Source organism: Phocoena sinus, chromosome 4, assembly GCF_008692025.1.
Source record: "Phocoena sinus isolate mPhoSin1 chromosome 4, mPhoSin1.pri, whole genome shotgun sequence".
Classification (NCBI taxonomy): domain Eukaryota; kingdom Metazoa; phylum Chordata; class Mammalia; order Artiodactyla; family Phocoenidae; genus Phocoena; species Phocoena sinus.
In genome coordinates this window covers 79,414,169-79,441,217 of record NC_045766.1, presented here as the reverse complement: position 1 = coordinate 79,441,217, position 27,049 = coordinate 79,414,169, and the positions used below count along the sequence as shown (strand labels likewise).

The 27,049-nt window shown below is 44.3% G+C and overlaps 2 protein-coding genes across 2 annotated transcripts; both read right to left on the bottom strand.

The window, feature by feature from the left end:
- Positions 1-650: 650 nt before the first annotated feature.
- B4GALT4 (beta-1,4-galactosyltransferase 4) lies at positions 651-26,661 on the bottom strand. Its single transcript, XM_032631126.1, is given in 12 exon segments — positions 651-1,546; positions 5,306-5,410; positions 7,317-7,439; positions 11,451-11,638; positions 14,002-14,028; positions 14,030-14,077; positions 14,079-14,123; positions 14,125-14,181; positions 14,183-14,231; positions 15,902-15,908; positions 17,441-17,839; positions 26,231-26,661. Coding segments are annotated over 11 exon segments (1,035 nt in total). The 5' UTR covers positions 17,694-17,839; positions 26,231-26,661; the 3' UTR covers positions 651-1,413.
- Positions 2,831-5,287, bottom strand: LOC116753397 (glycine cleavage system H protein, mitochondrial-like). The gene is given in 2 exon segments (XM_032631125.1): positions 2,831-4,662; positions 4,664-5,287. Coding segments are annotated over 2 exon segments (609 nt in total). The 5' UTR covers positions 5,041-5,287; the 3' UTR covers positions 2,831-4,430.
- Positions 26,662-27,049: the final 388 nt, after the last annotated feature.

The following is a 27,049-nucleotide window of genomic DNA, read 5'->3' as shown; positions in this document are numbered from 1 at the left end:
AACCGAGCAGGACCCTACGGGGCCTTCCTGGAAAAGACCCACCCCCATGTCCTCCCCCCTGTCTTGTTTGTAGAGAAACTTTAGCCTCCTAGGCCTTCCCTGAGTTCCAAAGAGTAAATTTAATCAGAGAAGTGAGAAAATGCAGAAAGAAAGGAAAACAGTCAAACAAGACAAAATAATAATAGTTTAGCCATTAGACAAAGTCAAGGACCTTTAGTTCCTTCTCAAGGGCTACGGATAATATTCTGAGCCATATCCTTTGAGCTTTTTGGCAGACACTGAAACCCCCATCAGGTGGAAGCAGTTAACTGTGTGCTGCCCACAATCAAGTAGACCCCAGACCAGTTGGAACCAGAAGGTTGATGATGTTGACTCCTGGTTACATCACCACCAGCCAATCAGAAGACTGTCCATGAGCTGATCACACATCCCACAACCCCTCTTTCACCCTGTCTTTTAAAACCTTTCCCTGAAAGCCTTCAGGGAGTTTGGGCTTTTAAGCACTAGCTGCCTGGACTCCTTGCTTGGCACCTGCAGTAAACGCTGCGCTTTCCTTCACCACAACCCAGTGTCTGTAGATTGGCTTCACTGCATGTGGGCAAGCGGACCCAAGTTTGGTTTGGTAACAAAACAATAGTAAAAAACCAAGATTGACCACCCAAAGCTTTTTCATATTTTACTACAGAGGTACTTCTGATGTATTATTAGTTAATATGTAATTTGTAAACTGCTACTTCATATCCTACACGTACAAAATCATTTTACAAAAATGTTCTAAAAACTAGTAGATAAAATGTTACTGGAAGGCGTATCTGGGCAGGTGACACCTGCCGCAGGGCAGCAGCCATAGCAACAGTACAACCACCGCAGCTGCTCTCCGCCTGATGCGGTCCTTCTGCCACCTCTTAGGTCCCAAGTTCGCGGCATCTTCATTCTTCACCTTTCTCCCCTCTTCTTCGGCCTTCATCTCACCCGGGACCCGCCTCTTCCCAGATGACCATGCAAGATAAATGAGTAACAGAAATATATCTTCAACCCTTTCCTGGTTCTCTGGGACATTCAGCAATCTTATCTCCTGTGGCATTTTTTATCCCAGAAAATATGTGTCACTTCAAACTTAAATAAATCTCCTTCAATCAGAGTTCTCAAATAGCCTTCATGGCATCTGCTGAGTGGTCCTTTTATACTTAGTCCTTCAAGTATCTACATTACAATATTTAACCCTCATGATCAAAACAACTGTTTTACATTCCATATCACCAGGAGTTCTGCTAAGGAAATATGAAAGAGGGAGAATCAGCTCAATAATTGGCTGCAACAAGTTCTTAATGTGTGCTACTAGGGGAAGTCTCTAGGCCAAAATTATTGCAATCAAATACTCAGTTCCTCCAAATGTCAGCAGAAGAGCCAGGGTCATGGGCCAGACCAGAAATCCACTGTGATGTTGACGTATAAAGGATTGTAATCCACAGAGAGTAATTTATAGTCACAACTGCTCAACCCATCGGTTCTCCAGACACGTGACACCTGATGTAAGAGCTTCATCCTAAAGATAAAGAACAAATGTGAAAGGTAAGAATTTAACATCTATTTCCACTGCTTTTTGCCTTGTCACAAAGTTTGGCAAACGCATCTTTGTAAATTATTGCACTTGTTGGGTTTCCTACTGCAAAAGTTTATTTTCTCCATCTAAGGTAACAGATACTAACGATAGCCATGTGTTCACATGGCAAACCCCATGGAAGACCCTGAGGACCAATGATCAGAAGAGTCCTTCATGCAGTGAGCCCCCAGTCTACAGGACAGAAGGATGTACAGTGATACATCTCATCCACTGCTGACAGGTCCTTGGATAAGCTTCAGGGGATCTATGAATGCTCCAATGTTGCTGGGAGAACTTTGTGTCTGCAGGCAGGGCGGGGACTCCTAGGAACCTCAAACAAAGTAAAACTGTATGCAGAGGAGGCTGAACGAAGTGGCACCTAACTTCATGAGGGTCACAGAGAAGGTAAATTTGACCAAGGTTTGAAAAAGAAGAAATTCACAGCAGAGAAGATGAGGGAAAGGACACCCAGGAAAAGAGACCACCCTGTGCAAGACACAGAGACATGTCAAAGAGCAGGATGTGTTTGAAGAAGAGGAAGTAATTGTGTGGCCAGAGCTTGAGAATGCAGGGAGAGGGGTGGTGTTGAACTGAATTGGTCTAGGAGCTGAGCACTGAAAAGCATGCATTTCGGTTACAGTAACAATGTGGATGGAGACTAGAAGCATAAAGTTGAGCTAAATAAAGTCAGAGGAAAATAATACAGCATGACTTCATTTATATAAAATTGAAAAGCATGCAAACCTAAACAATCTTTTGTATATGAATACAAACACATGGGAAAATAAGAAAACCAAGACACAGCAAAAATAACTTTAATTATCATCAAAATTCAGGAAAGTATTTCCTCTTGGGGTAGGGGGAAGATGTGGGATAAGGAAGGGCCACACAGGGAAAGGGCGTAAACTGGCTAGAGGACACGACCAGTGGTCATGGTATCAAGAATCTTCAGATTCTTCATACAGTTGATAAGTATTCTTTTGTATCTATTCATTAATTATTATTATTTTAATTTAGAGAGAAAAATGCACCCCTATGAGCAAAGGCTCAAAAGACACATGGAAGATAGAAATAGCTGTTTTGTTAAAGTGGTAAGTTCTAACAAAAGGGCTAAAAGTCTTTTCATATTGTTTTAAAATGTAGACTCTAGCAAAAAGGCTAAAGGCCCTTTAATACAGTTTCAAACATTAGGAAAAAAAAAGAACCACCAGAACAAAGAAATGTAGATTTTTCAGACATAGCCCCCAAAAGAATTGGTTTATCTGCCAGGATTCCTTGGTGAAAGGGTTAATTCCTGGGGCAGGAGCACAAGATGAGCCTAGAACAGCTAACACACCAGAGCAAAGGGAAAAAAGCTCGCAAAACGACTGCAGTTATGTCAAAGGATTCGGGAGCCCACTGGAAAAAGATAACATTTGCCAAAGACAATCTGGGCATCGAAAAGAATATTAACTACATCCAGAAGGCTGTAGGAAGCATCAACTCATCATTTTGAAATAGAAAATCAATGCTGATTCTTTCCCTTTATCCTGCCTTTTCTATAAGAACGGTACCCCAGGGTACTCAGACAGCTGAAGAAGGCACATCATTCTCTGTAGAAAAATCTATCTAATAAATGCAGAAGGACTGACGGAGTATCACAATTCTGCAATCCCTAATTGAATAATGAATTTAGGCAATGATCACCAATGGCTCCTAAAATAATTAGGTGAAGACTAATGGGGACCCTCACAATGACTGCATGAGGCCGACAACACGTGAACCCACAGAACAATCCTGACATCACCAAAACATGACCAGACATCGTGTCCCCTTGCTGGGATACAAAAGGAGATACATGGCACTATAGAGGAAGCGTTCTTGCCCCCAAATAGTACCAGAATCTGTTTAAGCCTCCAGATCGAAGACCTAGCTTATAAGGAAATGCAGAGGCACAAATTAAGTTATAGCACAGGGATGTGACTGGCAAAACCCACAATGTAGGAAATTCCATCAGACAAATGACCTGGTTTGTTCAACAAATAAATTACAAGGGAAAAAAAAAGGAGGGAAGGGGGAACCTACAGATTAAAAGGGATTTCAGAGAAATCATTCAAATGCAATGTGTGGACCTTGTCTACAATCTGAATCTGAATAAACCAACTGTTTAAAAAAATTTATTAAAGCATTTATGAGATAATTGGGGAAATCTGAACACTGACTGGACCTTTGATGACAATAAGCAAGTATTGATAATTTTATATTAGGTATGATAACAGTATTGCAGTATTTTTTTTCTTAAATTAGGAAGTTGAATATTTTATTAGTAAACCGTTTCTTATTTTCCTGCAAGGCTGTTGCTTTACTGTATAAAAATAGCACCAGCAAACACAGTATATTTTGCAAAATTAAGAGAGGAACGTTCTTCACTGGACACCGTACAACTGACAAACTTTTCTCCACTGCCATTTATTTCCAGTGGCAAGTTCATTGAGTATTTTGACCCAAATCCAGGGATGGCTGTAGGCAAGTTACAATATGATATACGGTTAAGATAATAACGTTATCCTTGAATTACATAATTTTCGTAACTAGTTTTACCACAGATAATTTCAGGAATTCTGAATATTATAACTGGAGACTAGCCCAAAAATCATAGGTGTTGTGAAAAAGTTGCATAGCGTTTATCTGAAGTCATTAGGAAGTTCAGGGGTACTTTCTTCAGGTAGCATCGTTGCAAGTAGTTTCTTTTGCTAAAAGTTGCTTTTTAAAAATCTATCCACCACTAATTTAAGACAACTATGCTAGATTCAGTTGTTTCAAACTAGTTTATTTAGGGGTTCCATTTTCACTCCTCAACAGATTTTATGTATTTCTCATATGCTTCTTCACTCATTAGTTCATCTAGTTCTGAAGGGTTACTGAGTGTCATCTTGATCAGCCAACCATCTTCATAACAAGGTCTGTTGACAAATCCTGGATTTTCTGCTAGAGCTTCATTAATTTCAGTTACTTCTCCTGATAGAGGAGAAGAGAGTTCACTAGCAGCTTTCCCACTTTCCAAAGCAACAAATTCCTCGTTTGTTCAATTTTGTCCCAACTTCAGGCAGACTACAGTAAACAACATCTCCCAAAGCTTCCTGTGCAAAATTGCTGATTCCCACTGTTCCAACACCGTTTTCTGTTGTTACCCATTCACGTTTGTCTGTGAATTTACGACCTGACAGCAGAGCGGGTCTGGTGTGCAGCGCCCGGACGGCGCCTGCCTGCAGTCCCCAGGACAGCGGTGGGCAGGGTGCGCTGGGCGCAGAGATGGCCCGCACGCTCCGCGCCGCTCGCAGCGTCGTGTTCGCAAGGGTGCAGCGGGTCTCCGCGCAGCACCTCTGCAGTTCTTTTTTTAAGACTTCTTTTAAGGATACTATTGAAATATTTACACAGGAAATGCTGTGATATCTCATTTGCTTCTAAAGAATCCAGCGGGGGAGGAGAAGAAAGTGGGAGAAAGAAGAGAAGCCATGAGTTGTTAACTGTTGAAACTGGGAATGTGGTACATGTACATGTGAATTCAACAGATGTTCCCTCTGCTTTTGGGTCTGTCCGAAAATTACCTCAATAAAAAGCTTTGAACAAAATAAACTGGTTTATCTGATCAAATCTGGCATAGGACTAGTGACAGAAGAGACTACGCAGGTAGCCTGCCAGGCGCGTGGATCCAGGACTTACCGTTCTATATTCACCTCATTGCCTTGGTCTCTCTTGTGGAAGATCATAGTATATTTACCCACTTCAGGCAGTGGCCGGGTTATTTTCATTCTATGAAGCTCAACCCTGGAAAAATAACAGAGGTGTTAAAAAAAAAATTCTATCCCAATTATCTACCACTAGGCACTTAAAAAAGAATCATTTGCAAAAATTTACATATATGTGCACATACACATATCTTGATTATTTAGGTATTAAAAGAAAAAGAATTTTCTTATGTTGGGCCTCAGGCAATAAGTCCATAGAAGAATCACCCTTAACATTTACTACTGAGGTACAAAGAAGATGTGTCAATTTACACTTTGTCATTTTCCAGAAACAACTGAGAAAATACACCTTTAAAAAATCAAGTCTCTTAGGATCCCTAATTTACTTAGTGTTTCCTTCTTTTAACAGGGAAAATAATGACTGTTAAATGTCACAAACCTAGGTTCAAATCTAGACTTTGTTATTTACAACCTTGGTAAGTCAATTCATTATTCCAGGCTTGGGTTTCCCGAACCGTAAAATGGCAATGGTGTTACAGAGCTGATCTGACAGCCTCAAATGAGACCGTCCACATGGAACATTCTTTGCAAACTGTAATGTACTATATAAGCTGAAAGAGGGTGGTGCCTGTTGCACAGGTGAGTAAATAAGTATTTAATAAAGAAATTTCAGCAAATGTTTATGCTCAAATCAGTTGGTTTATCCATAGCGTTAGTCAAGAACCACTCTGGAGGCCATGATGTTCTTATCAAATGAAAGCAAAACTTGGGGCTCCCCTTTACCTTGAAACCGAGGAGCAACAGGAAAAAAGAGAGTGAAGATACATCAGTGTAAAATTCTACTAACCGTCCCATCTGGGCAGTGAAATAGATTTGGGGAACATGATGGATACGGTTGACTCCGAGCCCTTGCTATTCCTGCCCTGAAATCTAGCAGGTACCCTCTGTCCACTTCATAAGCCACGGCCACACAGGCTGCTGATGGGCTGAGCTGCCCATCACTACAGCCATTTCTATGCAGCCTTTGGTCAGGGAGATCCGTTCCCTCCTGCCAGAAACATTCCAGAGACTCTCAGCCTAGACCTGGAAATGAGACCAGCATGGAGCCCGGCTTCTTCATGCTGAAGCAATGGAAAAGCAATGGAAAACATCTGGCAGCCACACGTATATTAATTCAGAACGCCAGCTGAGAAATTTTCTTTCTAAGAGGCAACAACAGGAGGAAAGGGGGGTCTCCTAATAGAAAGACCTTGTTACAAGTCTGAAGATACTGGCCCCAGGCTCTTGAATAATTACTTATTTCTGGGAGTTAGGGATACCCATAACTATCTGGCCATGAAACCCAAGTTCAGGGAAGGGGGCTGAGAGGGGAGACCAGGCATATCCCCTTTGAACCCCCCAGAGCAGAAAAGAATCCAAGAGAATCTGAGGGTCATGCCAGAAGCCCCGAGTCAGGCCAGGGAGTCAGGCCAGCAGCTGCTCCCACGGAGTGCGGGGCTGGCTCGTGTATAAGGAGAGGACATGTTGGCCTGCTTCGGGGTGTGCAACTCCTCACAGGCTGCTGACACTCCCTGCTCTGCACGCTGGGAACCACCAGGGTTGCCTGGGGTCTGAGAGAAAGCAGAGGCTTAGAACAGGCCTCTGGCTACTTTCCTCAGGTGGCATTTTGCAAACGCACTGGTCTGGGACTTGCCATTCATGGGTGAGACTCTATCTCAGTAGGTAATACCTGCTGACAAGTCCACAGAGACCTCCACCAACACTCCCGGACCCCGGACACCCATTAGCCAGGACTATACCACCCTCCATCATTTCTGAACTGCCAGTGGCAAAGAGCGATTTGGGCCGCCTTGCTCACCCCCCACCCCCTGCCACCCTTCAAGCCCAAGTCGGAGCCTCATGACCTGCTGGCCTGGCCTCCACAGGAACCACACACAACCACTGCTAGCAGAGCCCCGTGAAGGGGACCTGTCTCTGTTGTTCACCTGAGTCTGAGGTCATCGTCTTCGCCTCCCCATCCCCAGTAGTTGTTAGAGAATCCATTCACCTTGAAAAACTGCTCTCGGCTTAGGGCGGTAACACCCCCAAAATACCCACTGTAACGTAACCTGGAGCGAAAGAGAGGAGAGAAATGGTTAGAATGTTAGTGCAAAGTCCTTTTGTTCTCCACAGATGCTTCAGAAGTCTCTGACTGCAGGGCGGGCATTCTAGGAACACTTTGAAGACCATGCACTTCCACCCACCCACTCCTGCTTGACATCCACCTCCCCACGTTCTTGGCCTTCCTTGTCTGGCCTTCTGTCCTCTGTCTGGACAAGCTCTCACATCTGCTCACTAAGCAAGGTGCCGCCCACCTTTTATTGTCAGTGTTTGTGTGCAGAGGTACCTGTCAATGTGCGCTATAGCATCAGATCTGGATGAGAGATCTCACCTCGTGTGCCAATCCAATGAACGGTTGTGGCTGCCAAGGGCTCTGGGTTAAGAGCATTCTGAGGCTGCACCCAGGTTCGGCCTGTGAACGAGTGGCTTTTTTTACTTTTACTTTCTTTTAGGCAGTGGGGGTGGAGACCAGGAGAGAGCTCCTATACACACATTTTATGCAGACCTCCACTTATATGCATACAAATCTCCGTCTCAGAGTCTGTTTCCTGGAGAACCTAACATACCTTAATAACCCTGAGGTTTCCAGCTTGGGCAACTAGGTAGATGACGGTGCCTCTCACAAAAACATACTCATGGGGGAGTTGTGACAATGAAGAGTGTGCTGATTTTGGCTCTGTGGCACAGGGACACACAGTTACCAGCAGAGGGCAGACACTTAGCCACCTGCAACTGCACCTGCCAGCAACTAGAGGGGCTTTGCCCAAAGGAGGAAAGGCAATAACTAAGGAGGAGGAAGACAACTCCTACCTTACCTATGCAAACCTCCCCCAGACCACAGAAAATGAGGCAGTTTACATGATACATACAATAAAGTAGAAAAACATAAATGACAAACCAGGACGAGAGGAAAACTTCAATCAGATAGAAGATTAGAATAGGAAATATATTAGAACTCTGATCTGCAAATAAGATTCTTTTCAGCTTCTAAAAGAAGGTCATGGATTTGACTCTGAGCTTCTTGCATCCAGATCAAAAGAGGAGAGAGACACATTCAATCACCTGGTTTACATTAGGAAAACTGTCAGTTACTCAAGGAAGACAAAGGCTTCCTGATTTCTAGTTATAAAAGAAATGTCTGGCCAATTACAATAGCAAGTTAAAACAGCAACATTCGTACAGAGGCTGTTTTTAGAGTGAGTGGCATCTGATAAAACCCACGATCATCACACCAAAGTTTTACTCAAGATCAGTTCCCAGCAGGAATGCCCAAGAACTCATTTTCTTATGGTCCAGCTTAATGCAAAGATAAAATCTAGAATCCCAACAAAAGGCCTGTCCTTGATACAATCCTGTGTATCCATACTCCAAAAACAAACAAATGAGAAAACAATCCTGTGTGATTGTAATTTCTCACCACAGATGTCTAGAAAGACTGGGCAATGGGAAGTTATCACCCATGTCAAGGGTCTGAAGTACAGGTATTCTGTGTCGTAGAGAGTGACATCTTAATACCAATGAGTGGGCAGATGGCTAACACGCTTCTGAAAATACCAAGGTACCTGGCCATGGTATGCTGCTTTCTTCAGTGCAGAGGTGGCTCACAGACCAGAAAGCAAAATCTCCAGATAATGATCAAGTTCCCCAAAAGAAAAAGTCCTGGGATTCTCTTCCAGACCCTTCTCCTGCCCTCTGGTCCCACTGCCCCTGGAGCATGGAGGCAGGAGTGGGCATCTGCCCCTCATCTTCTCCCCTCCTGCCTTGCTCCATCCCAGCTGAACTGACCTTTCTCCTGTCATTCCTGGCTGTAACCATGTGTCAGCAGCACTCTAATTCCTTCCACAGGCACTCCAAACTCCTTACCAGACTGAACAACACCTGCCTAACCTGGCCCCTGCCTACCCTCATCTCTAGCGTCTCCTCCCTCCACCATCCCAGACATTCATTCTCCAGCACTAATGAACTACCCGCCTTTCCTCAAAACCTGTGCCATGTTCTCTCTTGCTTCCACATCTTGGAACTCTGCTGGGAAGCTCCCACTGATTCCACAAGATGAAGATGCCACATTTCCTGGACAACACCTTTAAACCCTTCCCTAGGTGTTTCTTAAAGAGAGTGTGCTCTCACCCATTGTGGCTTATTCTAGGTATTTGTTTATATCCCACACTTTACACAGGGACTAGGTTTAAAGTCTGTACATGAGGCAAAGATCGCCTGCAGTCAGCGTTACTCTTGGAAATCTCTTGAACAGGCCGAAGTGAGAAACCTACACAATAAGAGCAACATGGAAACCAAGAGCAAGGGAGGCATCAAGAGATTCACGGTTTGCAAAAACTTCTTTAGCACTATTCTGTACCCAGTTCTGTACAGATCACTGGGATCTCTGCTTAAGACAGCACTAACCAACAAAACCTTGCTGTCATCTTCAACTTCTCCCTCTCTCCCAGCTCTCACTTCCTCCCAGCAACCAAAGCCTGCTGAGCCAACCTCCCAAAAGACTCCTAACTGATGTTACAGCTCTCCCCTCCATCCTCACCCTCACTCTCCAATCCAGGCTCTCTTCCATGGATGGATCCGACCTGGGATCTTTGAAAGCCTTGGTAGTCGAGGTGTGATTCACAGATCAAACCCTGCTGCTGAAATATCACCTGGGAGCTGGTGAGATACACAGACTCTCACAACGGAATCTGCATTTCAACAGAACCCCCAGATGATTCATATGCACCTTTGAATTCCAGGCTCACTGGCTGAAAATGCAAATCTGATCCTGTCATCCCAGTTGACACGCTATTATAGCGACCAACAGATTACAGCCCGCAGGCCTCATCCGGCTGACCACCTGTTTTTGTATGGTTTGTGAAGTAAAGATGGTTTTTACTTTTCTAAATGACTGAGAAAAAATAAAAAGAAGAATATTTCACACACACACAAAGAGATTCATGGTTGGCATCTCATGCTCACTTCCCAGAGTAGACACTGGTGGAACCTCCCATTTTATTTTATAGCGTTATAGCTCTCTCTCCCTTGGCCTCACCCCCACCCCAAACTCTCCCCCTCATTAGCACGTGCTCCTAGTTGAATTTGCAGAAGTGAAGTGCAAAGCTGACACAGCTCCACTGCAGCTGCCGGTCTCCCCACAGCAGTACACACCAGGGAGTGCTGTGGGGATGGGCACTCGGCCTCATTCAGATTGGTCTCAGGGTCCCTAGTGCAGTAGCACCCCACATGTGAGCACACACGAAGGGCAGGGCTTGGTGGAGGCTGACAGGTAAGTGTGCACATATATAAGTGAACATATAGTTTCCCTTGTGGAGAACTTTCTTGGTCGCTATTTCCCCTCAGTTGTTCTCAAATAGGAACTGGTACAAAATAAGGTTGAAAAGCAGCTATGCCTCTCCGTGTGTGTGTGGTGGAGGGTGGGATGGGGTGGGGCGGGGGGGCATGAAAGCAGAAATGATGGTGCCTGGGCTCTTCCCACAGTGACTTTGAGAGAAGGGAACTTGTCCTGGGTGTCCTGGCTCCTGAGCAGACCACTTGATGGACATGCCCCTTCCCAGTCTCCCTCCGGACTCGGTCTGGAAACAAACATCACAGTCTCACAAAAGAGGCCTAAAAGCTGACCTGGAGGCACACTCTTGTTGTCTCTTAGAGGCAGAAGGCAGGGAGAGATAGCTAAGTTACTTGAGTTCTACTCAGCGTGGGAGCCCTTGCAAAAGTTCCACCAGGCGGGCCCTACAGGCGAGGCTGGCCGCCATTTGCAAAGCTTGGACTATTTTCCCTCCCATCTTCTCTCCCTTTTTATCTTTGTGATCCTCTGCCAAGGCTGCTGGCGGATTTTTTCCTAATAAGAAAAAAAATCGAATTTCTCTAATTCCTGTTTTGAACTTTAAGTGATATATCATGGACCATCTTTCCTATTTCTCATTTTCTGCAGACACGCTGGACACAGTGTCTGCACAGCCTTGATGATAACAGGCCAGGCTTCTGACCTAAGGCAGCTGTGAGCAGAGCCGCCTTACCTGTACCCAGTGCTGTTCCTGCCAACCACCAGATGCCTGGGCTGATCCTCACACTTGTAAAGGTTCAAATCGTTCTCGGGCACCAGGTCCACATCATGGAATATGAAGCAGTCCCAAATTTCATCCTTGAGAGCTTCTAGATAGCCCACATTCAGGAGTTTGGCGCGATTAAACTTTTTACTTCCAGCCTATAGATATGGAAATTAAAACTTGAAAAGCTCCTGAGACAAGATTTCACACTGTTCCCCTGTTCAGTTCACATGCAGGAGCTGGTATTATTCTTGCTAATGCACAAGAGTATACATATGACATGAAAATCTGACACAGTAGATGCAATAACAATAACAGGCCTTTTGTGTTTTTCTTTACGCTTCATACATACTTGTATTCCATAACTAAAAACACCTTGAAATGAGGAGCTGTTGTTTAATAGGTTTGGAGTTTCAGTTTTGCAAGATGGAAGATTAGTTGAGATTATTTACACAATAATGTGAACAAACTTAACCCTACTGAACTCTACAATAAAAATGGTTAAGATAGTAAATTTTATGTTATGTGTATTTTACAACAATTTTTTTAATAACCATAGTTTTAAAATACTAATAAAGATAACTCTAAAAAAATTTTAAACATACCTTTATTTATTCCATGTAAAACCACAAAACCTTTCTTACATACCAGTCATGCCAAGTAGAATCACTGCTTCGCTGTTCAGCTCTTAGCTAATCCCAATCTTACCCCATGTAACAAACTTACACTAAGCTCCCCCAAAAATATAGCTTGCCAGAAAGGATCAAGAAATCCTGACCTATAAACAGAGAAGGTTACTGCTCATATACCTAAGCTACTTAAAAGTCTCGTGGAATCACTGTAAGAGAACCCGGATTTAACACTTCATGGCAGACACTAATCCTCATAGTGGCCTTACAGAGGACATTCGTTACTGGGTAAGGAAAGAACACAGTAAACCAGTAATATAATCAAAGCTATAGTATGAAACATTTTTTTACAGTAGTAATTTTTTTCATGGCTATTTGGATCCAATTCCTTAAGAATAAATTCCAGTTCAATAAACAGTTTATCATAACAGAAGTACAGGCAGTTCTCAAAACTCACCACAGTACTTTCCGTGAAAGAATAACCACAAAGCAGACATATTTTCTATTCATAAAATTATATACTGGGGGGGTTGCTGTCCTGAGTAAGAACTCTGAATGACTAACAATGTTAAAAACAAAAATAATGATAAACCAATGTAACAGTTAAATTTTGTTTCAAATCCTCACAAAATGGGGATAGATGTAATATATACATGCACATTTATTTTTAAGACCCCCAGTTTATTATAAAGTATACACTGCAGAACAGCATCCTCTGATCTGTCAAAAGTTTTCCTAAAACAAATATTACCAGTTATAACCAATATTAGGCATATAGTTAATGATATTACTTGCATTCGGAGCATTTGTAAGGATTTGAGGGGGAATTATTTGGATGGCCCAGGACAATTCTGAAAAGATAGCCCTGTATAGTTGTTGATGTCTTATTTTTCTTTCAATAAATGTTAACAACAGATAGAGGCACCTTAAATCACCCACTCCACTTAGAGCTAAACTCTTCAAAGCAGGCTACACTAATACTTACCGTGCTCCTACTAAATCATGCTTTTGGAAGCCAAAAAAGTGAATCATAAAAGTGAAAACTAGTGGCGTCCCTGGTGGCACAGTGGTTAAGAATCCGCCTGCCAATGCAGGGGATGTGGGTTTGATCCCTGGTCCAGGAAGATCCCACATGCCGCGGAGCAACTAAGCCCATGCGCCACAACTCCTGAGCCTGTGCTCTAGAGCCCGTGAGCCACAACTACTGAGCCCGCGTGCTGCAACTACTGAAGCCCTCACGCCTAGAGCCCGTGCTCCGCAATGAGAAGCCACCGCAACAAGAAGCCCGCGCACCGCAACGAAAGAGTAGCCCCCACTCGCTGCAACTAGAGAAAGCCTGCGCACAGCATACGAAGAACCCAACCACAGCCAAAAATAAATTAATTTATTTTAAAAAAAAAAGTGAAAACGAAACATAATGTTCTACATAATAGATAGTGGCAAAGTTAAAGGCAGAAAGGTGGAGACAGTCATAGAATTCCATGGTGGTTAACACACAGTAGTCAACTCCTGTCTAGATCCCCATTGAATAGCCAGGCTCAATAATAAAGCACAGTTCCAACATCTCATTGTGTAGTGTATAGCAAATGCAGAAGGCAATGTAAGGTCAGTTCCAGGGGAAATATCTTTGGGCTTCACTGTCCGCAATGGAAGGGCTCACGAAAGAAAACAGGCTTCCTCCAGAGGATCACTTAAGAGCCAGTAAAATTTCCCAGCACTTATCCCATTATTCCACACTCTGGACAAGAAGTGCCTTTACTACTTTCAAGGATAAATGAGGTAAGAGACCTCACCTTTGATGATAGTTTGATGCCCTTTTACCCAAGACAGACGAAGCGCCTCACAGAGAGGAGGGTGTGGCAGGCAAAGGCCTGGTCTGCCCACACACTCACCTGGTGGATGACATAGATGCCATACTCCCAGCTGCTGCCTCTGCAAGAAGGGGTGAAGGTGTTCTAACAGGTACAGGCAGGTGCTTCTCTCTGTGCCGGTGAGGGATGAGGATGGCGACCCGCCTGCAAAGCCCTGCATTCCCTCAGGGTGATACGGCCTCTGTGCACCTTGGGGTTTTCCTGCCTGTACTTCTTCCAGAGTGAGATCTGGTTTGAAAACGAGCTTGTTTCTGGCCTTCTACAATAAAAACAGGACACAGGGACTAATACGAACAAAGCTCGTCAAAGGCTGACAGGCTTACAGGAGCTAGTACATGTCACACACTTTGTGCTAGCTGTCTGGCACACAAGGAGAACTACTGTAAAGCCTCCATTTGGTCACAAACTATAACCACAGAATCTATGAACTCAGGTTATTGGCTGCAAAACAAGCAAATGACATATAAGACCATTTCTCTTGTGCTGGGTAACCAGTCTGGCTCTATGATTCATCCGTAAGTAGAATACACTCTGTTCTGATGGACCCTGGTGAAGTAACAGAGGTCAGGGGTCGACTGAGCAACTTCAAATTTGCTCTAACCTCTTTTCCTTCTCAAACTTCCAAAGGGGGGAAAAATAAAAGGAAGCCTCACCCATGGAATGAATGAATCCAATCAAATCCAACTTTTTTGTTGTCATAAAAAAAAAAAAATTCCAAAGGAGGGTGAAGTTCTTAAAGATCAAGAGCATTCCATGGAATCAAGCTCACGGACAAGGCCCCTTTTCCCAAGGTCACTTCCCTAAGCTCTTGAGAGCTAGTCTAACTGCCTGAAACTAAAGCAGCGAAAGGAAATAGAAAACTAGCCTCCCTCCCTAACTCAGCAGTAAACAGGTATGGGCAACACCGCAGAATCCTCCCTTTGTTCCACCGTGCGAAATCCCCAATGGGGCATTGCTCAGTGAGTCTGGACACAGCCTGACTGGATGAAACGCAAGACCATCCATGGTAACCAATCTCGTGCAAGGCTTTAAAGATAAGGCTGAAGCCACTGACCCTCGCCTCAGACCCGAAAGAACAGGGAATACTGACTGGTAGGAGAGGAGGCAGAGCTCTGGTTAGGGAACACACTTTTTACAGCTCGGGACCTCCCTGGCGTCCAGTAGGTTAGGACTCTGCGCTTCCATTGCAGCAGGCACGGGTTCCATCCCTGGTCGGGGAACGAAGACCCCACATGCCACGCAGCATGGCCGAAAAAAAACAAGAAAAACTCCACATATACTGTTCAAGGTACTTGCAAACTGAGCTGTCTTCTTCTGGAGCAAAGCAGTCACCCACCTTTCCAATGTATGTCACTGTGCCTTGCTTCATGTGACCATCTCCTACCCTGGCCATGGCTGCTTAGACCAGGCTCTACTGTCCACAGCATGGCTGACAGACTCTGCCCAACAGCACCAAGAGCAAATAACTGACCTACAAGAGCCTTTCCACAAGGGTCTACACACAAGACATAGAGTCGGCAGGCAGTAATCCCTACAAACAAACAGTAAGGAAAGGAGTTACAAGGAAAGGCAAGCTACCAGAGCTGCTGGGAGACGATGGGATGGCTGTAGAGATGTCTTCCTGTGTAGCCTGTCCATAAACCCCATCATCTGAATTAACCTGACCATGTCTCTGCTCTCGGCCCCGGAAAGAGCCCCATGCAACAGGTCTGATGTAAATCAGTCCCCTCGCTCACTCCCTCACTGTAGTAACTTAACATGTGCCCAATCTTCGGGTGCCTGCTTCCACTCACTCTAGCAGTCTCCCTTACCGCCCCCGTCATATTTTCTCAAGTTTTATTCCTCCTTGGGTCACTAATGGCCCATCTTAATTTGTCGCTACTTATGTCGCCCTCTGGATCCATACTCAGTACCGTGTCACTGCCCATCTGTTTTCATGAATGCATCTGTTGCTTAAGTATGTTGAGAGAATTCTGAACAAGGGGGATGATACCAGTCAGATCTGCATTTCAGTAACTCATTTTGCTATCTCAACTTGTGTAATCTGTGAGCAGAACAATTTCCCTTGAACAATCCGGAATAATGTTTTGGCTTTTCCGTGACTGAGTACAGAGAAGCAGCATGCCAGTATGATCACACTACAAGTCTGTGATGCAATCAGGAAAAAGGATCTGCAGGTCTTGTGCCGCTAAAAGCAAGAAGCCTCTGAAGAGCCCTAGACTGCCCACCCAGAGAGCTAATTAAGTGTACGCAGAGAGCCACCTCTGTAGGACCAGGGAGGAGCTCTGGACTTCATAGAGCTGGAAAGGATCACCGTGCCCTCATCCCACCTGCATACTGTCTCCAGGGGAAGAAGGGCAAATGTGTAAACAATACACTGACCAGCACAACAAAATGTGTAAACAATACACTGACCAACACAACAACAAAATGTGTAAACAATACACTGACCAGCACAACAACAGAAACAAAGGTGGAGGAGCACCCAGGGAGCCTAAGATTAACTCTGGGGCAGTCCCAGAAACCTTTCTGGGAGAGAAGTGATCTAAACTAGATTTCTGATGACTAGACAGGAATCCGCCAGACACACATGGGCTGAGGAAAGGCATTCTGGAAAGACACTCCAAGGATTATCTGGAGAACTCTAAGCGCTTCGATGTTCTGGAGAATCAGAGGTCTGACAGAACCTTTGTGGGTTACATAGAATATCGCTGTGGAGTTTTTCCTAATTAACGTGCTCCCAAAGACCAATTTCTTATTCATTTAAATTGAAAGGCAAGATGTCAAAGGAGAATCAAAACATACAACATATTTAAGAAATAAACACAGAAATAAACTAAGACAACACTGAAAACATACTATCCTGTCCCTCGACTCCATACGGTGGGCCAGGGGGATGTTAATAGATATGCCATGAGTGGAAGCTTGGACGTGCTGTCATTTCCCTGCAGATGCCAGGAAAACATGCCCAGGTTAGCCCGCTGGTCCCAGGAGGATGAGAAACACTGGGAGCAGAGCCACCGGCCTGGGTCAATCGACCCCCAGCGCATCACACACGCCTATTGACATGCCTGCTGAGACTTCTGCAGCTGGAGGATCAAATTGGGCATGTTCACGTAATACTATCTGTCAGCAATACAAATACAGCTCACAAACATAATGTTGAGCAACAGAAGCCAGACACAATAGAGTACATAGTGTATGTTTCCAATTACGTACAGTTCAAAAAAATCTAATGGATGGAATATAAGCTTAGAGTACGGGTCGTGACTCAAAGAAGCATCTCTGGGGCTCTGGGAAGATTCCATTTCTTAATTTACATACTGGTTCCACTGGTATGTTCATTTTGTGAAACTTAAGTGAGCTGCACACTTCTGATTTTTGTACTTTTCTGTACATTTGTTATATTCAAATAAAAAGTGTATGTACTACTTGTTAAAAAGAAAAAATAAATACTTACTGAGGTGTGGAGACACAGAAGAGCAGTTGTTAAGGTCTGCTTTTTTCACAGAGGCTTCCTCTGTCACAGTTCCTTTCTTCCCCAAAACTATACCCTTGTTCAAACTAGCCATGAGATCCTTTGCTTTAGAAATCTCTTGAATAGCACCCACAAAGTAGTTACTGGTGGCCCACCCAACCACCATCAGGCATAAAGTAAAGAGCAACAGTAATCGGAATTTATAGGAAAGGTGGAGAGTCACGTTGAAGCTCATGTCTTTTATTATGCGAGCAGTCCGTATCTCTCGGCCTCACTGCAGGCAGGAAGCTTCAAGTTCAGCTTTTCCAATCTGATTGCAAACCTGATGACAACTGACAGTGCAATGCCTGCTTCTGCTTGGTAGTTCCGCTCCAGCAATCCCTAAAATGCAATCACAAAGACATGCTGTTTCAGATGGAAATCCTATCCTGAAATTATTCACATCAGCACAAACTGAAAACCTATCCCCAACTGATTAACAGTAGTGGGAGTTCTCCAACGAGAGTTTAGAGATCAGAAAACCAGAGATTTTGGATGTAGAAGGATCCAACCATCTATATACCACAGGAGTTCTCTCTGGGTTCTCACCCCAGCTGTCATTCACCCCAGAAGAAAAGCCATTTCCAGATGCCGCACCGGTGGAGAAAACAAAGAAGAGACGGTCAATGCCTCCTCAGTTCTGAGCTGGCACAGCCCAAAATACAGTCCTAATGGTTCCCTTTCTTAGTTGCCCCTTCCTGGCACAGCTTTAAGCGAAGGTGAACTCTTGTTCTAGGGCATATTTTGATCCAAAGAGAAAATAAGGGAAAAAACAAAAGTTCTTCTCCCTCTGTAAGAGCTGGAAAAACATGTTCCTTGAAACAGAGGATGAAAAATCAAGGATTTTTCAGTTATCAATGTTATCGTCACAATGAGACATTGGCACAGGGCACATCCCAGGAGGTTGGGGAGACGGCAAGGAACACAAAAGGTTGCCAACACAGGAGGCCAAATATCTGTAAGAATAACAGAACTACAGCACAGTGTTTAAGATCTGGGTTTGGGTTTAGACAGAAACTATGAACCTCGAGCCCATCACTTCACTGAGCCTTGGTCTCCTTACCTGTAAAATGGGGATAAAAATTGTACCTTCCTAGAGAAGTTACTGAGGGACTGGATGACCTAATATATTAATACGTAAAGTGTTAGCCCACCTCCTGATGCACAATAAGCACCCACTAAGTGGGGACCATCACTGTTGTGATCGCTATATTATTTTACTTTACATTAAATGACTCTAGACTAGGGATGACCTACAGGCAGACACACTGGTGGCTGCCGGAATCACCACTCTACTGTACTGTATTTCTGTCAGGTGATGGGTTGTTATTTTGATTTCATACTTCAATTGCACGTAGTGGGATAGTATGAATTCATCTGTGAGAGGTGGCTATGCTCTTAGTTCCTGAAAAATCCAGTTTCTGAGGCCACATAGCTGAGGGCCCTCCCTGGACCATGGTAAATGCACTAAGATGATGAAGTCTACTTCGCAAGGCCCCACATCCTCTCTGCATTACCAAAACCACGTCTCTCCTCAAATTCTAAACGTGTTATCAGAAGAGTGCAGAAAATGCTAAAGCCAGGACACAGAATCTCCACAGCAAACATATCCTCAATTAAATGGACAGAATGGGGACCAAAATATATTCTGTGCCAAAATAACACAAAAACACGTATGATTAAATCTTAAGTAACAAAAACAGAAAATAAACTCTTGCATATGATTACCACTAAAATTATAGAGTTAAGAAAACTCTAGAAAGAAATATTACCAAAAGCTAGCAATAATTCTGTTAGGAGTATGGGATTAGCCAGGGGTGCTTTTTACCCTTTTCTTTCATTTTTGTAAAAGTATGACACACTTTTGTCCTTTTGTAATGAAAACAAAGTTGATTTTTTACATGAGATGGGAGGGACTTCCCTGGTGGTCCAGTGGATAAGCCTCCGTGCTCCCAATGCAGGGGGCCCGGGTTCCATCCCTGGTCAGGGAACTAGATCCTGTATGCTGCAACTAAGGATGCCACAGGCCACAACGAAGATCCCCATGCGCCTCAACAAAGAGCCCGCACTGCATGCAGCAACTAAGACCTGGCACAGCCAAATAAATATTAAATAAATAAATAAATAAATAAATGAGACGTGGGGATGTGGTAATTTACTGTGAAAAAGAAAAACAAAACACTCGCACGTCCCTGGTGGCGCAGTGGTTAAGAATCTGCCTGCCAATACAGGGGACACAGGTTCGAGCCCTGGTCCGGGAAGATCCCACATGCCGTGGAGCAACTAAGCCCGTGCGCCACAACTACGGAGCCTGTGTGCCAAGAGCCTGTGAGCCACAACTACTGACCCCAGATGCCTAGAGCCCGTGCTCCACATCAAGAGAAGCCACCGTAATGAGAAGCCCACCACCACAACAATGAGTAGCCCCCCCTTGCTGCAACTAAAGAAAGCCCGCTGCAGTGAAGACCCAACACAACCAAAAATTAATCAATTAATTAATTAACTTTTCAAAAACACCCTTAGCAACTCTCAAGATAGCCTCTTACTTACTTAAGGGTAGTATTCCAAAATTTTAGCTCTACATGAGTTTGAGGGAAACCTAGAACGCATTTCTCTCTAGACACCATGTTATAAACGTAGGTTAGGTTCCTGGATCAAACCACAAGAGAGATGATTTGGCCCAGGAAGCAATTAAACAGTATGGCCTGTGTTTAGGGTCTTGTTTAGGGTCTTTAGGCCTTGCTTAGGGGCTTGCTGAGGCAGTAATAACTAATTAGAAGATTAATCGCTATATAAGAAGAGTGATCTATTTGTGCATTTACTCTGTGCCATGCACTGGGGCTAAACCACTTGTATTAACTTACTTAATTCTCATCTCAACTTTGTGAGGTAAGAATTATTAGTCTCCTCATTTTATAGAGGAGAAAATGAAGGTTGAGAGATTACGGAACTTGCCTGAGCTCACACAACTACTAAGTGGTAGAGCTGGGGTCTGAGCCCACGTGCTCAGCTCCAAAGCCTGGGCTTCTGCCACATCCTTCACATGGACGTTTCAGTCTCTTTCCTCCCCTTGGTACCTGGGTGTGCCCAGCACAAACCCTTTAAACATGCAGCCTTCTACCTGTCTCTTCCTGTCCCTTTCCTTGAGACTGTCTCTGAAATAGTTTCCTGGAGGTCTGTTTTCTTCCCTCCAGGTAAGAGTAAGTCTGCAGTTTTCTGGAGCCAGACTACCTCTTGCAGACTTAATTGCAGGAGGCTTAAATGCTAGGATTGGCAACAGTTTTTGATAAAATCTCAGTCTTGGAAAAGTTAGACAGGGAACATTGTTTTCCTAAGAGCTGCTTATAGAGGGATAATGTTTCAAGAGAGCTCTGCCCGGCCTGCTTATCAGATTGAAGGCAAACACTCTCCCCATGTTTCCATTTCCCCAGCTATAAAATGATTTTTAAAAATTAGCTTAATTGGGCTTCCCTGGTGGCGCAGTGGTTGGGAGTCTGCCTGCCGATGCAGGGGACACGGGTTCGTGCCCCGGTCCGGGAAGATCCCACATGCCCCAGAGCGGCTGGGCCCGTGAGCCATGGCCGCTGAGCCTGCGCGTCCGGAGCCTGTGCTCCGCAACAGGAGAGGCCACAACAGTGAGAGGCCTGCATATCGCCACAAAAAAAAAAAAAAAAAAAAAAATTAGCTTAATTTACAACATGGCTGTAAGAATTTAATGAGATGACACAGCAAACACACCTAGTACATTCCCAAGGATATAAATATCTGTTGATTCTGATTACCAATATGATTCATGCTCAAATTTTATCAGCATGCTAACCAAGATGTTATCTCTGGAATTACATATTGAAATACATATTGAATAATTTTATTTTCTATTTCTCTGTAATTTCCTGTTTTTCTTTCAATGAGTATATACCACTCTTATCATTAAAAAATAATAATAATGATTTTTTAAAGAGAGCTCTTTTTAGGGCAGGTCGCTCCTGGTTGGTGTTTGGGAAAACATCATCAGATTGGACTTCTTTGTAAAAACATTTAAATAAATGAGAGACCCTGAACTCTTCCTAAAAAGAATTTACTCTTTCAGTCAAGGCTGTCTTAAGATGACAGGGGAATCATGGTTATAGAGAACAAATTCAGGTAACATGAAAGAAGTTATTTTAGGGCAAGACTCACCACCCTTTTCCTTTCTAGGTCTGCCCTAGGGTTAGTTCAAAATGATGATGTTCTCATAATTTTGTTTTTCCTCCTCTCAATTCAACCAGTCTTTTCTGAGCACCTGCTATTTTCAGGCATAGTGCTAGGCACCAAGGGAATTAAGGTATAGTCCTTGCACTCAGAGTTTATTTCAGTCCTTCCTTAGATTGTAATGTCTGCAATTTGTTTTCAAATACGCCAGCTCCAACCCTGAAAATGGGGGAAATAGTTGAAATAAAATTGGCAAAATATTGAAAAGTACTGAGCAAGGTGATAGGTATCTGAGAGTTCATTTTCTTTTTCACTCTACTTTTTTGTATGCTTGAAATTTTCCATAAACAAAAATCTAGCATGGAAGACAAGTTATAACAAAGGGTATATCAGCATGAATGCCAAGTATCATTCTCATTCTCAGAGAATCTCTATATGCACACATTTTTACACCACCGTGGGAGGTCAGGGGAGGACACAAGGTGTCACTCCATAAATATTCACTAAGCACCTAGTACCAAGGAGGAAGAACGTGGTCTTCATTCGGCAGCCAAGAGCACTAAAATCAGCATTTCAATGTCTCTAAATCCATCTGGTAATCCTGCAGACACTGGATGTCTCATAGTGCGCAAGATGTGGCCCCAGGCACAGGGTCCTATTCCCTTGGGCCTCTCTGGGGTAGCACCAATAAAAAGGCTGATATTTTGCTACTCCTTTTACTCCTGCAGAGCTCCTGAGAGCTGACTATTTGCAATCACATTGTCCTACCTTCCGTGGACCTCTGGTATTCATTCTCCCAATTATAGTTCCTTTACCTGGCTTCTGAGTGATCACTGCCCAGACCCTAAAGAAGCAATGGTTCTGTGAAAATTAATAAAGGGAAACCTCACTGAAGTGGAACTGGGAGGCCAGAAGGGGAGATACAGATCACATCAATACAGATCCCAATAGGAAGAGACCCACCTTGCATCTTTGGCAGGAAGTGACCCCACTTTACTACCACCAGCAGGAGGAAGAAGCTCTTCTCTTTGCCCGGTAACACCTCAGCAAATGACAGACTGTCACAACTCAGTCAATGAAAAGCCACTATATTTCGATCTCCTAGTTTCCTCCAATGGACTTTTTTGTTTATGACAGAGCCTCCAATTTCCCCTTCTCCTCTATAAAAAAGTTTCTTTTCCTTTGCTTTACTGGACTTGCATGTGGTTTGCCATAGTTGCATGCCCCAAATTGCAATTCTTTGCTGCTCCAGAATAAACCCATTTTGCTTGTAAAATAACTGGCTGTTTTATTGTTTTAGGTTAACAGTTCCCTGGGCAGGGGGCAAGGGTGGGATAGAAATGATGACAGCCATTTACGTGTACAGGTCATTTAAACTCAGACTGAGTTCCTAATGACCAAAACTGGAAGCATTTGAGCAAGAAAATAATGATGGCATTGTATTTTAACCCACAGAATAAAATGAATAGCCATGAGTCCATACTGATATAAATGATCAAATAAATAAATGGGAAAGGGCAGCTCTTTCTTACACTAAACTTCCAACCAATAAGGAAGCAGGAAATGGGGGGTAAAATCACCACTAGGCAAACACCACTGTAAATAATTGTTGCAGACGAGATCCACCAATGGGTGCTAAAATTAGTAGGTAAAAATATGAGTTTAAACAGCTTGCATAGTCTCAAAGTATCTCCCCTCAAATAATTATTAGCTACAAAGGGAAAGTCAGTAACTTTATAGTGAAGAAACCTAGCAGATATCACCTTAACCAAGTGATGAAGGTTAATATCACCAGTGATGAGACCTATCAACCTCATGAATCAGTGATGTATTGCTCTCTACAAAATAACTAATCAGTACTTTTCTACAGAATAACTTCATTCTACAAAATAACTGGGACTCTTCAAAAGGGTCAAAATAATGAAAAACAAGGCAAAACTGAGGAACTATCTCAGACTGGAGGAGACTACGGAGAAATAACTAAATGCAAGGTAAGATCCTTGACAGCCAGTGGAAACAGAAAAAAAAATTCATTAGCAGGAAAGCTGATGAAATTCAAATAAAGTCTATAGTTTAGTTAATAGTATTGATAACTGAACAATGGTTATGTAAGGGGCTAATATTAGGGGAAGTTGAGTGAATTCTCTGTACAATATTTGCAACTTTTCCCTAAGTCTAAAATTAAAAGTTAAAAGAAAAAGTCGAAGACTGTGTATAATCCAAGTCAACATACAGCAGTAAAATTAACTTACTTCTCAAGAGAATCAGTTTTTTGTATTCCTAGTGCCTCAAACTGACCTGACACATAGTAGGTGCTAAATGTGGTAAATAATGAATGACTTTCTAAGATATTACTAGTTTAAACACACAGAGGACACACAATAATCCCAGGTTACTACTAAAATAAATGTGACATGGTATAAAAGGATAAAAAATAAAGACTAATAAAGAAGGGGAAAAATTAACTGGTATAAAATTCCATTTGGGGAAGATTTTTAAAATTGAAAAAGGCTCATATACACTACCAAATGTAAAATCGATAGCTAGTGGGAAGCAGCCGCATAGCACAGGGAGATCAGCTGGTGCTTTGTGACCACCCAGAGGGGTGTGATAGGGAGGGTGGGAGGGAGACGCAAGAGGGAGGAGATATGGGGATATATGTGTATGTATAGCTGATTCACTTTGTTATACAGCAGAAACTAACACACCATTGTAAAGCAATTATACTCCAATAAAGATGTTTAAAAAGAAAAAGCCTCACCCCCATGCTAGCTCCCTTCGGTCTACTAATACCAATGCTCTCCTAAGGACAGAGGGCCCCATCTCTAATGAATGGCCCTTTCCCTTAGTCCTGCCCACCACCTTTTGCTTCTCTGTCATTGAGTTTCCAAAAGCAGTACTCCTCTCTTCTGACTCTGGGAGGAGTTGCTGTCTAGTCTGCCACTTCCTCCCTGAACCCACAGAGCACACCAGAGCAGTGTCCCTGCCTCTGGGCAAGAGTTGCCTGCAGGTCCTACATCAACTGTTTTACAACAAGGGCTGGCATGAAACAGTCAGGAAACATGAAATCAATTTAACAAGCAAGGGACTGAAATTGTTTTATTTAGTCTTTGTTATGCAGCATGAAAGAATTCCTAAGAATTTCCAATGGGGGATTTTAATGGAGGCTCGTTGTGCACTTATGTGCCATTCTCAGCTATCCCAGAGAATCCTGTAGTGGGGTCACTTGCAGTTCCCTTTCTGCAGTTATTAGAGGCACATCAATGAGAAGGCTTGAGAAGGTCTGAAGGTCTGAGGTAATGGAGAAAACAAGGGCTTTGAAGTCACAAAGAGCTGAGTACAAATCTGGTTACCAGACGCATGAATGGCTTTGGGGAAGTGACCTAAATTTGATTCCGTTTTGCCATTTATTTTAAAAACATTTTTCAAAGTGTGGTTCCAAGAATGCCTATATCAAAGACAGAGGGAAATTTGTTAAAATTGTAGATTCCTGGGCCCTACTCCAGAGCTAATGGGTCAGAACAATTGGGCCTGGGACTCAGGAAAATGAATTTTTAACAAGCTCCCCAGCTGAGTCTTATACGCATTAAAGTTTGAGAACCACTGAAATAAGAGATCGGACCTGTAATGCAACAGATCCCTCAGAAACGTTCATTTTCCTTTGGGTGAGGAAAAGCAGTAAGAAGATATGTGAAAAGGAGATTTTAAAAATGCATTTGAATAGCTTTCAACTCCATCATTTAGAAACTTATTCTAAGAAATAATCAGAGAGGTAGACGACGATATTCAAACATTACTAAAATAACCAAAAATTCAAAAGATTCAAAATGTTAACAACAGGGAACTGATTTAATTAATTACAATACCTACATATAATGGAGCACATGCTTTCCTTAAAAATGGTGCTTAAAAACTACATGGGGGGGGGGCTTCCCTGGTGGCACAGTGGTTGAGAGTCCGCCTGCCAATGCAGGGGACACGGGTTTGTGCCCCGGTCGGGGAAGATCCCACAGGCCGCAGATCGCCTGGGCCCGTGAGCCATGGCCGCTGAGCCTGCGCTTCCGGAGCCTGTGCTCCACAACGGGAGAGGCCACAACAGTGAGAGGCCCGCGTACCGCAAAAAAAAAAAAAACTACATGGGAGAGTGCTCATTGATAGCTAAGTGAAAAAAAAAAAAAACAGAATATAAAAATGTGCATAGAATACAATACAATACAATACTCCCTTTCGTCACCAAACGGCTGGAGAGGTCTCCCTGTGCTCCGGCCGCCTCCACACCCTCATCCCTCACCCACTCTTGAACACTCTGCAACCCCGGCACACGCCCACCCTGTTGATAACTGCTCTCCTGAGCCTACCAACCCAAAGGCCTTTTCTCAGTCCCAATACTAATGGCCTTTTCTGTTTTCTTCAAACCTAGACTTAGCCCTTATCTAATGGAAGACCGAACACCAACAGATACGGATTGACAGGCAACGGATGGACGCAGAGCCAGACTAAGGGCAGGTATCTCAGGTACTTTAAAATCCTGTCGACCCTCACCACTCGTCGGCCCCTGAAGGTCCCAGGCGGAGATCAGCAATGGGTTTCCCAGTAGAAACGCTGGGGAAAGAGGGCTCCAAGGAGGAAGGGGCTTCTTCACGCTGATCCTCCCGGCAGGGAGAGAGGTACTGGTGGCGACTCCAGAAACGCGACGCGGGGCCTCGGAGGCCGACCCCTGAATTCCCACCTGGCAGCATTTCGCCTGGGAGCGCCGCGGTGCCGCCCGCACCTGAGCTGGTGCCTCCCGCCGAGCTCGGCCTCCGCAGGCCCCCAGCCCGGCCCCGCCGCCTGGACGGAGGCAGAACGGCCCTCCGAGGCCCGGCCCGCGCCCGGCTTCGGCGCGGGGAACTGACCCGGCCCGCCGCCCGGGGATGCCCACACGGCGCCCGCCACGCTCCGCGCGGAATTGCGCTTCCCGGGCGCCGGCGGAGGGGAGGCCCCGCTGACTCACCCCTCACGCGGCCTCGACGAGCACCTCCCGGAGAAAGGGAAGGCGGTGAGAAGCGGCCGCAGGGACCGCCCCCGACGCCCGGGAGGAGGTTTCGGCGCGCCGGCTCCGCCCCCCGCCCGCCCCGGGAGTCGCTTCGGCCGGGCCCGGGGGCGAGTTTGCGCGTCCTCCACTAGACCCGCCCGACGGATTCCCCGCTCCACGCTCCGCCACCGCCCCAGCGCCCGGCCACCCTCCCCGGGCGATGGAAGGAGCACCTGGAGGGAGAAGGACAGCTTGTCCTTTGGGTCATCTTAATAAATCCTTGTGCCAATACTGCGCTAGGGTCTGGGCGCTTCCCAAATTCCATCCTCATAAATACAAAGCTTTGG